Here is a 14,654-nt window from a genome sequence, read left to right as displayed (position 1 = left end):
TTTTTCCACGAACGTGTTCACTTCGGAATCTCGGCACGCCTCGGTTATTCTAACTTGATCATGATGTCTTAGTCTTCTTCTATCCCGAAGTCGGGCTTCAAAAAGTGTTGGGACTGCGGTTCCAAATTGTCCTTTACGGACCCGCACAATGTTTGCCTCTGGTGCCTCGGTGAAAGCCACGCCACCTACGATTGCGATTACTGCCAGTCCCTGACTTCGAAGGCCTTGCGGGAGCGGAAGAAGAAGTTGTCGGTAGGTAGGGTTTCTAAAACCCGTAAGTCAAAATCTACTGGTCTTTCAACCGACGATTCGAGGGGCGACTCTCTGCGTCGGCGTAAGTCCAGGGGGTCTTGGTCTCGGAGTGGGTCCTGCCATTCCTCTGCCTCTTTGAGGCATCCCTGGAAGCGCGGTCACTGGTCGCCTTCCCCGTCCTCGTCGGAGGACTCCGCCAGACGACGGATAACTTGTCCCACTAAACACTATTCGCCGGCCGAATAGGATGCATTCCGCCGGCAGATGATGGCAATTTTCAAATCTCAAAGCCCCATTCTGTCCGCGCCTTTGAGAGAAACCGGCAAGGAACGAGCTAGAGCCACCACTCGCACGCCTTTGGGCTCGGCAGTCGGCACGATCATCGGGAGCCGTCGAGGTCCCGATCAGACAAGGGTGATCGCCATAGCTGTGCCAGCTCCCGGTCCTTGATGCCGTCGAGACAGTCGGAGCTTGTGAAGACTTCTAAGAAAGCATCGACGCAGTCAGCGCTATGTCCGTCGAGGGACTCTCTCGAGGCTCCGGCTTCGAAGAAGTCGTCGACGCCATCGAAACCGTTGTCGAAGTCATTGGCGCGTCGGTCGACGTCGACGCGGATTCCATCGGCGCCCTCGACGCCTTTTGAGGAGAATTTACCGGAGGTGCCCAGGAGGGCTGTGGAAGCTCAGAGAAAGGCTCTCAGCAATTATGTCGAGGGTGAGTGATATTTGGGGTGGTCTGCTCCATCTGCTGTTTTTCTTCAGGATGATCTGACAGACATCCTGGATCAAGGTCCACCCACTGACCTGGTGTTGCCATTTCATATGGCGTTGTAAAGAAGGATGGCGGCGGCTTGGACTGCTCCGGAGAGTCTCCCGGCAGTGAATAAGTCGCTTCCGAAAAAATACCGCCCAGCCAGTGGTGTCCCCTGCTACTTGTCAACGCACCCTACTCCATAGAGTTTGGTGGTGCATACGGCTACGGCCCCAGCAAAGCAGGCTCTGTACCCTACTATCCCTCCGGATGGGGATGACAAGCGCTTTGATGGTTGGGCGAAGAAGGTATTTTCTTCTGGGGGTATGGCTTTAAAGGCAGCCAACTCTTTGTGCCTTGGCAAGATTCTCTCACACTCTGTGGAATTGTGTATCGTTGGCGGCTGAGCATATTCCCGAAGGGGAGGAACGGGATGGTTTTCTAGCCCTCTTGCAAGACAGCAAGGATGCCATGTGTGAATCCGTTTAGTCGGGTCTGGACATGGCAGACTGTGTCAGCCGGTCCATGGCTCCGAGCACCGTGATACGCAGGTTTGCGTGGTTTGCTCCAGATGTGCAATCCCGGTTTCTCAACATGCCCTTTGATGGTGTCCATCTTTTTGGCAGCAAGGCTGACGAAAGCCTTGAGAGGTTGCAGACCTCCAAAGCTGCAGCAAAGTCTTTGAGTGCTGCAGTACGACAACCTCTGGCTTTTCGTCCTAGGGGACAGCATTGGAGGGGAGGTTCCTTTTGATACTACTCTTCCTTTGGTAGATCGAGAGGAGCTGCCAGTTAAAGGGGCCACTGTAGGAGTACCAGAGGTGGAAAGCAAGGTACTCGAGGTACCAAAGTCGCTCGGGCAGTTGCTTCTTTGCCATCAGGCAATGCCCCATCCGCTCAGTCATGAGGCCACGTGCCATGGTTCATCGGTTGGGGGCAAACTGGCACAGCATCTTGGAGAATAGCGTGCCATTACTTCAGATGTGTGGGTTCTGGAGATCATAACCCACGGCTACTGTCTCCCCTTTCAGCAGAGGCCTCACGACAATCCACTGGGGAAGCTCTCTTTGAAGAGTCCGGATTCGCTCCTTGCGCAGGAAATCCTATCCCTGCTGGAGAAAGGCGCCATAGAACTGGTGTCTGTAGCGGAGTGGAACAAGGGATGGTATTCCCCTTATTTTATGATCCTGAAATAAAAAGGGGGGATTGGGACCCATCATGGACTTGCGTGGGCTGAAAAAGCTCCTCAGGAAGGACAAGTTCAAGTTGGTAACTCTTTCTCAAGTCCTCCAGGCCCTTCAACTGCAAGATTGGTTGGTGTCTCTAGACCTCAAGGATGCTTACTTTCATGTGCCGATTCATCCAAAGCACAGGAAGTACCTGAGGTTCACGGTTGGCGACTCGCATTTTCAGTTTCTGGTCCTGCCGTTTGGATTGACTTCTGCCCCGAGGGTCTTCACCAAGCTAATGGTGGTGGTGGCAGCGTATCTCAGGAAAGGGGGAATTCACGTCTACCCCTACCTGGATGATTGGTTCATCAGGGCGCGCTCTCCCGAGCAAGCCCTAGATCATCTGTCCGTCACCTGCCACTCCCTTCACAAGCTGGGCTTCTCCCTCAATTTAAAGAAGTGCCATTTGACAGCTACACAACGGCTCCAGTACATCGGAGCAGTGCTCGACACATCCCTGGGCCACTGTTCGCCTCCCCAGGTGAGGGCTCATCACATTCTGCAGATGGTGTACAAATTTCAACGTGCCCAGTCTCCCAGCGTTCGAGTTCTTAAGCTTGCTCGGCCTCACGGCATCCTGCATTTTCCTGGTGCCAGAGGCCAGGCTGCGGATGAGATCTCTGCAGTGGGCTCTCAAGATGCAGTGGTCACAGTTCTCCGGCAGGATGTCGGATCCTGTTCAGATTCCGCCCTCGGTCGCACAGGATCTTCTGTGGTGGGCCGTCGAAGGCAATCTGATGAAGGGTGCTCCATTTTGGCAACCGTGGCCGGAGATAACGATCGTGACGGACGCATCCCTCAAGGGTTGGGGAGCTCATGCCAAACAGTTGACGGCCAGCAGCCGTTGGTCTCTGTCGGAGTCCAGACTCCACATCAATCTGTTAGAGCTGCGGGCTGTCAGGCTAGCCCTGAAGGCTTTTCTGCCGTCTGTGCAGGGGAAGAATGTCCTGATTATGGTGGACAATACATTGGCCATGCACTACCTCAACAAAAGGGCGTGGGGGCAGGGTCACTCCCGTTGTGCAGGGAGGCGATGCAGCTCTGGTTCTGGGCCATTCAGCAGGACATTTCGATCTCGGCAGTTCATCTGGCCGGAGACGAAAACGCGGCAGCGGACGCTCTGAGCAGGCAGAGCACGGTCTCTCACAAGTGGGAGCTGGCTCAGGAAGGTCTGTTGGAGATCTTGGCCCTTTGGGGAACCCCGCTTGTGGATCTCTTCGCCACCCGTGTCGACTGGAAGTGCGAAAGATTCTGCTCACAGGAATTTCCTCCAAGAGGAGCCTTAGGGGACGCGTTCGTAGTGGAGTGGTCCTTCCCACTGCTGTACGCGTTTCCTCCAGTCCCCGTCATTCCGCAGGTGTTGTGGAGGTTACAGAGGTTCGGCCCCCGATGATCCTCATTGCTCCGGCATGGGCCAGGAGAGCGTGGTACCCGGACCTTCTCGACATGTCCATCTGTCCTCCACGACATCTTCCCTACCGAGACGATCTGCTCTCATGGGAGGGGGGTCAGGTTCTCCATCCAGAGGTCAAGTGCCTCAGCCTTCACACTTGGTATCTGAAAGGTTGAGGTATAAGGATTGGGACCTCCCCGAAGACGTGATGGAGGTGTTGCTTGCGGCCAAAAGACCTGCAACTAAAACTCTGTACCCTTGCCGTTGTAGAAAGTTCTGCGACTGGTGGAGGGTACAGAATGTGGATCCTTTTCAATGGTCCGTTCCTTTGGTTTTGTCTGTTTTGCTTTCCTTAGCCCACAAGGGCCTGCAAGTAGGTCCCATTAAGGGTTACCTGGCGGCGCAGTCCATATTTAAGCGCTCGTCTGAGGAATGTTCTTTTTTTAAGATCCCTTTAATCTCTCAGTTTCTAAAAAGGCTAACTAATGTGTTTCCACCGTCGCCTTTCCAGGTGCTGGGATGGGATTTGAATTTGGTTTTAAAGTTCCTAATGGGAGCTCCGTTTGAGCCCTTACATTCTTGTCCGTTGCGACTGTTGTCCTTTAAAACTGTAGTTTTAGTTGCGGTCACTTCCGCATGCAGAGTGAATGAGTTGCAGGCACTTTCCGCCAAACCACCATTCACTGTGTTCCATAAGGACAGGGTTGTCCTTAGGGTGCGGCCTTCCTTTCTTCCGAAGGTTGTCTCAGAATTCCATCTGAGCCAGAAGGTAATTCTTCGGGCATTCTATCCTCCTCCACATCTTGGTAAGGAAGAGGAGAGGCTCCATAGGTTGGACCCTAGGAGAGCTTTGAGTTTCTAAATCTCACGGATGTCCCGGGTCAGAGTGGACGATCAGCTCTTTATTGGTTATGCTGAAAGGCGTTTAGGTCAGGCTGTTTCCAAGCAGACCTCATCTAGATGGATCATTTTGATGATCTCTGAGTGTTACCGTTTGGTGGGAAAGGACCCTCCAGTAGGCTTGAAGGCTCATTCTACTAAGGGTATGGCTGCCTCTGCTGCCCTTCAGAGGGGTGTTCGATTCGCAATATTTGCAAAGCAGCGACATGGGCCTCTGTCCATACTTTTGTGAAACATTATTGCTTGGACTCTATCCATGGGCAGGATTTGGCCTTTGGTAAGGCAGTCCTCTATTCTGCAATTTGATTGGGCATTCTAAATTGATGCAATTGTACATTCTTTTCCCACCTCCATACGTTGGTACTGCTTTCGGAGTCTGTCAAAGTTTTGGAATATGTCAGAGGACACAATCCCTTCGAAGAACAGGTTACTTATTTTACCTGGTAACGTTCTTTCGATGGGATGTTCCTCCGACGTATTCCACATCGGACCCTCCCTACCTGCCCCTCTACAGAATTTCTTATGCGATTGCAGTTTACGTTTCCGCAAGACTTTCTGTAGTCATACTGGCAGGAGATTGGTGCCACACGTTCTGGGGAAAAAACTACAACTGAGGCTACGGGCGTTGTGCGTCCTAGATATAACATCCGGTGACGTCCACCATCGACGGAGGCCCTCGAGCGACAGCATATTGACGTCATCGACGCAGGACGCCTACGCCGAAAATGTTTTCTGAAGCAGCACAGCTGGGGTAATTACTGTCAAAGATGTGGAATATGAAGGAGGAACATTCCATCGAAAAAACGTTACCAGGTAAGATAAGTAACTTATTTGTCACTGTCTTCCCTCTGTTCCCCTCCTTTGCCTCGTCGCGCCTTGAAACACTTGTGTATAGGCGCGTTATGAATGCCGTATCATATATATTTGGGCACCCCCCCGGGAAATTCATAAGTCGGCTCCCCTGATTATGGGTGGGTTGGCAGGAGTGCTGAGGTGGGATCCTTTGGGACAGGCAACTAAGCAGGCTGGATTGATAATGTGAGCCAGGTCATCACTGGTACATCTAAACATTTCTTCAGTTCGTTGGCAGTTGTTGGCCCTGATTGTGCAGGGCCCGGACACATACATATGAGCCAGAATTATCAACAGCCATATCTTTTATGGGCCTTTAGGATTTACAGACCGGAGGTCAAGACTCATCCTCACACTGAGTGCACTCTGGAGGGTAGAAGACATCCTCTAGCTCCATCCTGCTTTTTATCTCCTCGCCCCCATGTCTCCTACAAGGATAAACCTTTCCTTGTGCTACAGGCTCCTGATCTGATAAGTCATTAATATGATGCAAGTCACTTATAACGCGCTTGTACAAAAGTGTTTCAAGATACTGTTGAGTTCCCCATGCAGGGTGACTCAACAGTATATTTGTTCAGATCCACTATTGAGTCCTGGAGGTGAAGGGCCCCCATCTCAACTCTGTTCCCTGCACTGGCAGTCATACAGTTAAAAGGTTTTGTGTTTCTCTGCCAATTGCATGTTCATTTCCATTCTACTGGAAAACTCACACAATCCTTTTTTCACACTCCTCCTGGATCACCCATGCGTTTAAGCAGTAGGCCTTATATCCCTGTATGTCTCCTGAATCACCACTACTCTTATTAAAAGGACCCATATACCTGTACCAAATTCCTTGGTCATCCGCTTAATGGAGGGTACATTCTTTATCCAGATGTCAATTCCCTAAGCCAAGTAGCCCAGGAATGCACTTTAAATCTCTGAGACAGCCGATTGTTAAGGTGATGGTGCCAGTGCTCACATTCCAGTATATTAAACTAGTTGCCCCATATTTCTCATAATGGCATTTTCTATTTTCTCTACATAACACTCATGTACAATTGCAGTGTCCGTTGACTGGGCTTCTTGTTGTTGTCTGTATTACCATCTGTGTACGTCATTTCTCTTAGAAGTGACCTCTTGACTGTAAGCTTGATGTATTTATTGAACAATCTGGAAGAGTTTGATCTGTGTTCTGTTGCCCATTCTTTAACTATAGAACTCTGCGTGGTGCTGTTTTCTGCGGAATGCCGCTCGTTTCCTTTTGCATTGTTAGCGACTGGAGCTGTCCTTCCTCTCTGGAGCTGTTATTTATATAACATTTGATTCTGCAGGAAAATCCTTCTTTTGCAGTAGTTTGCTGAAATGAAACGGCTTCCATTATTATATGGCCAAGTTTGAGGCGAGTGCTGGGTTTTCCACTGTCGCCTTTTTGTGATAAGTAACATTCTTCTCTAGTTATAGCCGAATGGTGAGCCCCTGTATTAAGCAAATGCAAGGTGCAGAATTTCGCACCTTGGTAAGCAAAGGCGTAGCCAGGATTGTCTTAACAAGTGTGGCCTGAAACTAATGTAGTTGGGCCCACTGCAGTGACATCCACAAAACATTGCCAACTCCAGGCCGGGGCAACACGCCTACATCAGCCAGGCACACATTCCACTAGAGTAACACAGAGGAAAACTGCCACTGCTCAACATGCCAGCCAACTAGGCGGACAAACTACAATGCCAAACACACAGGATAATCATGTATGTTGAGCACAGAAACGCAAAGACAAAGAGGTAAGGAAAACCTGCTAACCCAACTCTAAAACTTCAACTTGCCACATACATTTCTCATACAGAAACTCACACAACCACCTCTCTGCACAGCAATCCGCACGTACTTCATCACATTTCAACAACATACTAACAACACATAACCATGCACAACAGCACATGGGAATTTGCAACAACCCAAAAACCGCACTTAAGCGCAGCGAACCTTGCAAACCGAACGGAAGCTACCAACAGGACATCACAACTCTCTCTCCTATTCCCACTACACCCTTCTAACCCCCCACTTTCCCTTTTATTTCACACCCTCCTTTTCAGATCCACCGGAGTGCCTGGGGACCACTCCGATGGTGACAGACTGCGGTACAAATTCCTTTAACATTAACATCTGTAAATGCCCGCACAGTGCTGCTAAATGGGCATTTACAGAATTTGGGTGGGCCTTGCTCGCTCAGGCCCTACCCTGTCTACGCCTCGCCCTGGACCAAGTTCAAAGTGAATTAAATGTTCTGTTAACATTTAGTTTAGTCTATTTTACTGCTGTTGATTTCGCAAAAAGTGTAAACATTCATAAATAAATGCAGAAACAAGGATTTAATCCTTTGTGCATTTTCAGGTAGTTTTGCAGGGTCATACTGATTACTCAGCCCACGTACTTAAGAGATTAAAGGATCCGTCCCATAACACACCTAACCGGCATGGGCAGAGCGACAATCCCCACTCCCTGGATACTTTTGTATTCCCTCCTGCATCTCATGAATATAGACATGGAAACAAGTTTCTAAGCAGAGCAACACATTCAAAGACATAGAGAAAATAATAGCAAAATATGGCAGAGAATATGGAACATAAACTGAAATTAAGTAATTGTCCAACTACTTGACAATGACAATTGGAAGGAGTCCAAACTAATTTAAAAATCTAACATTTTAAAAACTATTTGAGAGGCCCAGTTATGAACCTTTAAACAGTAGAAAATAAAATATTTAAGCATCATTATTGTACTTAAGAAATTAATGAGATGGCGTTTGACCCAAGCTGGGTTCCACCTGGATGAACAGTGTCGCCACAAAATGGGTGTCAGCACTGCGAGAAGCTCCCACCCCCCAAAAGGATAAATAAAATAACCAAAATGTGCATGGTTGAGATCTAGTGAATATGTAAAATAAAATGTCGAGTCGAAAGGTTACCTTGAGATGCAGGTCAAAAGACAATTGTGTCTTGCAGGGACTGCAAGTATTCTCTCCCCTTGGCTTTGCTAGATACGTTTTTCAACAATTTGATGCTGTCTTTTATGAATCATGAGCTTATTCATTTTATTAGGGTTTTTATATGATCTTGTGTCATTGGTCTTATCATTTTATTGAAATGTACATGCAAGTATGTAGCAATTTATTTGTATTTTTTATGTTGTCGTTTGTGGCTTTCTGCTGAATAAAAGACTTTGATTGACTGATACATAAATATGTAAATAAATGCTTCTGGAGCACTTTTTCATGAAGTCACTTGGTTTTCAGAAAAAAGTCCATAACAGTATGTACACGTGTTTCATAATTAGATGCTCCTGAGTTCCAAAGACCATCTGATTAAACTTGTGTAGCTATATTCTTTGTTTAGTTCCAGTGCGGCCGATGTTTGTAACCAGTCTACCCAGTACATTTCACATTGTGAAAGTAAATATTCAGTGCCCCTTCACTGCCTGGTCATTTCACTGTTTGTCAAATCAATTTTCATCTGTGACACATTGTTTCGTACATTTGCAAAATCGTGTGCAACCAGAGATTTCAAGTCTCTAGATCTGATCTTTGTCTTATGTCCGTTCCATTGTACTCTTGCCTCTTAGACAATGTTGCCTATTAATACCAGTCCACAGGGGCACTTAATGGAATAGATTATGTTACTAGTGTACGTGTAAAGTGTATGTGAAACTACAAGTACCAAGAGGCCTTAGGGGAGGCCGGCGTGAGATGTCAAAGTGGGCATACGAGAGTCAAGCCAAACCCCCTGGAACAGTCGAAAGTCTTTGGCACGTAGTGAAGGCAAAGTAAACTCTGTAGCTGGCAAACGTGAACTCGACTGAGGGATGCCTGCGAAGTGGGGTGAAAAGGAATGCACCCGTGAATATTGGGTTGACAACGGTGAACCCGGCTGAGGGATGTCCACAGTGAGAGGTTTTTTAAAAAGATATTCAGACTCGTGAATTGAACAAGTAAAGTTCTGCTGAGTGAAAGCCGTAGTGAACCCGACGGAGGGAGGCTAACACAGTGCGAGGATCGCAGCCCAGTTGGGGGGGGATCAGTGGGGTGCAGAGTCCTCACCCTATAGAAGAAACCAGAAAGGAACATTTGTTTTGTAAATGTGATAAATTGGGCCCTCAGAGGCAAGAGACTTTTTAGGAAAGAGTCCCGGCCACCGAAGGAATAGATATTGCTATAAGAAACTGTAGCCTCGTACTCGAGAAGCCCGGGAGTTCCGCCTTGTCTCGTGCTAAAAACGTGGGAAAGGGAGTTCCGGCCATAGAATCTTGACTTATCATTTTGTGAACACATTTCTTTTCTTGTGAACACTATCCCACACTGTTTTATAACTTGGCGATAAGGATTGGCAATCCTTTTTTTTTTTTAGTCTAGGCCCTTTTATTTTGAACAGACACCACTAGGACTGCCTTATTATTATTTGATGGTTGTAGCTTGCTCCCATCTTAGATTTAGGTTTCAGTTAGGCGTTTTTCTCACCCATTAATACAGTTTAATAAGCACCCTTGAACTGTGATTACTTGTGTCTGTTTTTAATGTTGCCACCATGAATGAGTTCCTTACAGCATGCATCATCACAACAACAAATACATCTTGCATTATCCCCTCTCTCTACACTAACCTCACCCATCCACTATTTTTAAGATCCGCCAAACCACTTCGAGACCATGCAAATGGTAGCAGAGCATGGTATAAATCTCAATAACTTAACATAACCTATCCATGGACGCCATAAGAGTTCCCTTTCACTGTAGCACTCATATGCATCTGAAATGCAGAGTTACTGCTTAAGAAAAACCCTAAACAAATGAATTACAAACAGTTAAGAACATAACCACAGCTGTTTATTGAAAAATATGAAGAATAACTGAAAATCACTGCTTTATTGCAAATATAACTGTGCTTATGTGTGTGCTGTCTTGACGTACTTCCTGTGGGGGAATTTTATCGGAGCACTTTACCAAGCCTAAATAAACATCAGTTCATTATTTGAGTTTCTGAATCAATTGTTTATTTCTCATTACAGATGTTCCTTGAGAAATATGGTTACCTAGTAGATGAACACAAGGATGCCAGTTATGTGCAGTTGACTGAAGCTCTTAGGTAGGAACCCGCATTTGGTTTAATCGTTATTTGTCACGTTAAGAATTGCCAAATCACTTTCAGATACATAGCGAGAATGTCAAAACATAAAGAAAGGTGTCCAGGAATGAGTTAAGCGAAAAATACATAGAAAAGCAGAGTGAATGTAAGGAGGGGACAGGGACAAAGATTTATATAATTTATATCTTCCTTTGTAACACTTTGCTTCAAGTACAACAATATGCAGAGGTAAGTCTATGTTGAAGATGGTCGCTCCTTATGATGACATTAAAACCGGCAAGATGATACCCTCGTTCTACACCTTTGAAAAGAATCTGCCATCATTTCACCAGTATCATTGGGGGGACTGAATTGACGTCACATTTAGTATCCCCCTGATGAACTAACCCAAAGTGACATCACATGTCCTTTGACCAAAGACATCACATAAAGTGTGTTTAGTTCCTATATTTTTTAAACTTCAGTATGTCCCGGCCTGTTTATGGATTTCAGTTTGAGACATTTATACATTTTCTTTTAAATAAATTAATATTGAATGGTGTATTGAGAATAGAAGTCCCTGGATATTCCATGGTTACCATATGTTAGGAAACGTTTGATAGATATGTGACTTGGTCACTTATGTAGTGAGCCAGAGCCAATACATTATAATGTAGGTCCATATATCATCAGAAGATTGTAAATTGTCAGAGCTTATTTACTGCATCAGTATTCTGCCTTGTCTGATATTTAAAACTATTTAACTCTGGTATTTTACAGGTATCTAACAGTTAATGCTTCAACATTGCTAACTCACTCCGATTTATTTATCAAATTCCTTATTTTGGAACACATAAGCTTGAAATAAGGATCAATCAACATGTTGCATTTGTGATAACATTTCAAATCAATCTTAATACGAACATGATATTTTTCTGCAATTGTAAACTATTCCTTGCAATTACATTTTACTGCCAGCATTAAGATTATTACATTTTAGACAATGCCACGTGGCATGTTTTCACCCGTTGAAAGCCCATGACCAACATCTATGTTGGGCTTTGGAAAGTTTTCTGGTTTGTGCTATGCAAATTAGAAAAACAGATTGGTATTGTATGTTTTATTATTCTCGTTGTTTTTTGAATGATGTTTTTGCTTTTAATGCTTCTTTTAATATTGTTATATTTGCTGAAATTTGTATTCGGAATAAACTGAGGTTACTAGTACTACGCCAGTTTGTAATGGGGCTTAATGGGGCCAGTTATGTTTCAGTACCAGGTTTTTCTAAAGCCTAGTTGTCACTAGCTGTTTTCCTTTCTCCCTTTGCTGCATGCCAATCTCTCCTGAATGATTAGTTAAACAACAGAAACTCTATGTTATATAAAATGTCACACCTCTTGCCAAGAGTGTCACCCCAAATCCCTCGTAATTTTTGTCTATGTCGGTCCAACTCATGAAGGGAACTGTGATCGGTGCATGAAACGGAGCAACCACCATGTTAACATGGAAGATGGGGTTACTTGACAAAGAAGGACAGATGTACTTACATTTTACAATTGTGTGAGGGAGGTATAGTTTAGTTGCAGAGTTATGCAAAGTGTTCCCCATTTTTACCACCTCAGAGTGCATTTGCAATGATAGGATGGTTGCAACAAAGATGCATTGCTTTTCTTGGAACTGTATGACAATAGCGAAATGCAGCATGTACATTTTCAATGTTACACTGGCCACATCGGTCAAAGCAGGCTGCGGCCAAGATAGACACTGAACTACGACTAGGGTCCCGGGGACCAAACTCCGACATGTCTAAACAAGGGCGCTCGGCCACTACAATGACATAAGGCTGAGAGTGACCAGTGATCTTAAGAACAAGGCCTGGACTTTTGCACTTAAAGACCAGTGGTCCGTCTAGCACAGGGGATACACTATGTTGCTCGATCCATCTTGATAGTTTTTTTTTATTTTAGAGAATGCTCCATTCTTCTGTTGGATAAAGAAACGGCTAATACTCACTGGAGTGCCCGAACCTGTCCAAAAGGGAGGGAAAGATCATAGGGCTCTGACTATGTCAGACCCCAGGATGTTGGGACAAAGATCAACCAAGTAACAAGCTCGGTCGCATTCCAGTGTGGTTGTTTTCCGTCATGGTGTGCTGGCAAACTGCAGAGGGAACCCTAGTCCAGACAGATCAGAGTTTTACTTTTTGTGGACAATGTACTACACAACTATTTTACATCCTTTAAAATCTATGTAGTATACTTCTGTTAGATTGCAAACAACATTATACTGTAGTTACAGTTTTGCAGTGGCTGAATGTGTCTATACCACTATATAACATTTTGCTGCAATTCCAAAAAGAATGTCATAATCCACCAAATGAGGAGCTGAATAGATGATTTGCAATCATTCAGAAGGCATATATCATAGTTGGCTTGTACTTCAGTATCACAGACAGTTGATAGCAGAGGTGGATTGCGCGATCTGAGAGTCCATGATAATGCCAAGTGGGGCCCCTGAATCCCTGTGCATTTGGGCAGGTAGCATAGCTACTCCTTTCCCGATTTATTGGTACCAATGCAAATATATTTTTTGTTCAAATTAGAGATTTCTGTGACTTTTCCTGAACAAGACTTACTTGGCTTTGAGACTGCACAATATGCAATCCTAACAAAAATCATTCCTCTCTTCCATTGCTTCCCTGCTTGAATCCTTAAGGGGCACTCCCTTGTTCTATTAAATTGAGTGGGGCCCACATTTCTCCCAAGTGACTTCCATATGAGTATCTGATCAAATCACGATTTGGAAGTGAAATGATGGCACAATGAGGAAGTGGCCCCTTCCTCTCCTCTTTCCTCAAACAACACAACATTAGTTTTCTGCCTTTCCTTTACTGCTTACACTCCCTCTAGTAGTGCCATGTCCGTGATCTACAGCCCATTCATTGAGCATCCTCCATGAAGAGTCCCATAGCACTGACCAGACACTGCTAGGGTCCTGTGGTGCTGAGTATTATCAGAAAAGGATACCACTGCTCAGTCCCATAGAGCTGACACTTTACGCTTGAAGGAAGTACACAATACTAGTGTCCTATAGCAGTGATGCTGGTTTTTCTTAAGGTGGCTAAGGCTGGTGGTGGCCTGCAGCTGTGGCAGGGCAGTGCTGCGGGAAGCACACACTGCAATAGGCTTATTGCACTGGTGCGGCACTTCGAGAGGAAGCTCAAACTACTTAAGCCCTACACCTCTGATAGTGTACTGATGGGGTCCAATACAAGTGGCATTGTTGTTCTGGAGGACATCCACACTTCAAGAGTCATATTACCTTGTCAAGGCCCCAATGGTGCAAGCTCACACTGGTAGCCATGATAGAGAACTGCCTGAGGGGGCTCACAATGTTAGAGTCTAAAGTGCTAACAATGCACAGAAGGATTAATCCCCAAACGTTGAGCCCATATATCCCTGACAAAGCCTGCTGGAGGATGCTCAAATAGCTAGAATACTACTGATCTGACCGTTCAAAATTGGGGCTGTATAGGACCGACATTGTCATTTTGTAGTGTGACAAATCACCAAACCAAGACTTAATCCACCCAAGTCTCTCCTTTATGATCATTATTATACCAGAGCTGTTGGGGAAAGGGCTCTAAAAAACAGAGCTATGAGGAAGTGGTGAGAAGCAGTCCAGTGATTGGCCGACTATAGAAGAACAACACACAAGATTGCTAAGACTTAATGCATAAGGGGGTGTGCAGCTGCAAATAATGAGATGCTGGGTAGGTGAGTTGGTGAAGTCGCTGATCAGTCGGAAGACGAAATGTGCAAGTGGCAAAGTTCCATTACAAGATACCAGTGTATTCCCAAAATGCTGCAGACAATAAGAAGGGAAGTTCGCAAAGCTAATGTATCCAGACCAAAGTTGTTCAGCCACAAGAGAAGTTGTCATATGGGAAAACCAGAGGTGCCGCTAGAGAGCTGAGGCAGAAGCTGCAAGGCGCGACCATCGAGAAATGCAAGAGAAAGGCCAAAGGTACACACATGGTGGTTTGATCCACACACAGATTTGGACAGCAACAGAAAATCCAGAAGCTGGCAACCCAGAAAGTGGAAATAAGAAATGCTTACAATATCAGTGTACTGGCTACCACAGGGAGTTGAGAGGATGATTTGCAGGTGCCGAATACAAGCAAT

The 14,654-nt window shown here is 45.7% G+C and overlaps 1 protein-coding gene across 1 annotated transcript in view; it reads left to right on the top strand.

Annotated features, from left to right (window-relative positions):
* Window positions 1-14,654, top strand: part of MMP28 (matrix metallopeptidase 28) — a 417,865-nt gene that overhangs the window by 121,371 nt on the left and 281,840 nt on the right. Inside the window, exon 2 of the mRNA XM_069614923.1 lies at window positions 10,412-10,488. Coding sequence (XP_069471024.1) covers window positions 10,412-10,488 — 77 coding nt within the window. The remainder of the gene's footprint in view (window positions 1-10,411; window positions 10,489-14,654) is intronic.

Source organism: Ambystoma mexicanum, chromosome 9, assembly GCF_040938575.1.
Source record: "Ambystoma mexicanum isolate Mex_15411 chromosome 9, UKY_AmexF1_1, whole genome shotgun sequence".
Taxonomy (NCBI): Eukaryota; Metazoa; Chordata; class Amphibia; order Caudata; family Ambystomatidae; genus Ambystoma; species Ambystoma mexicanum.
Note: the sequence above shows the minus strand (reverse complement) of the source record. Positions and strands in the feature narration are given on the sequence as shown.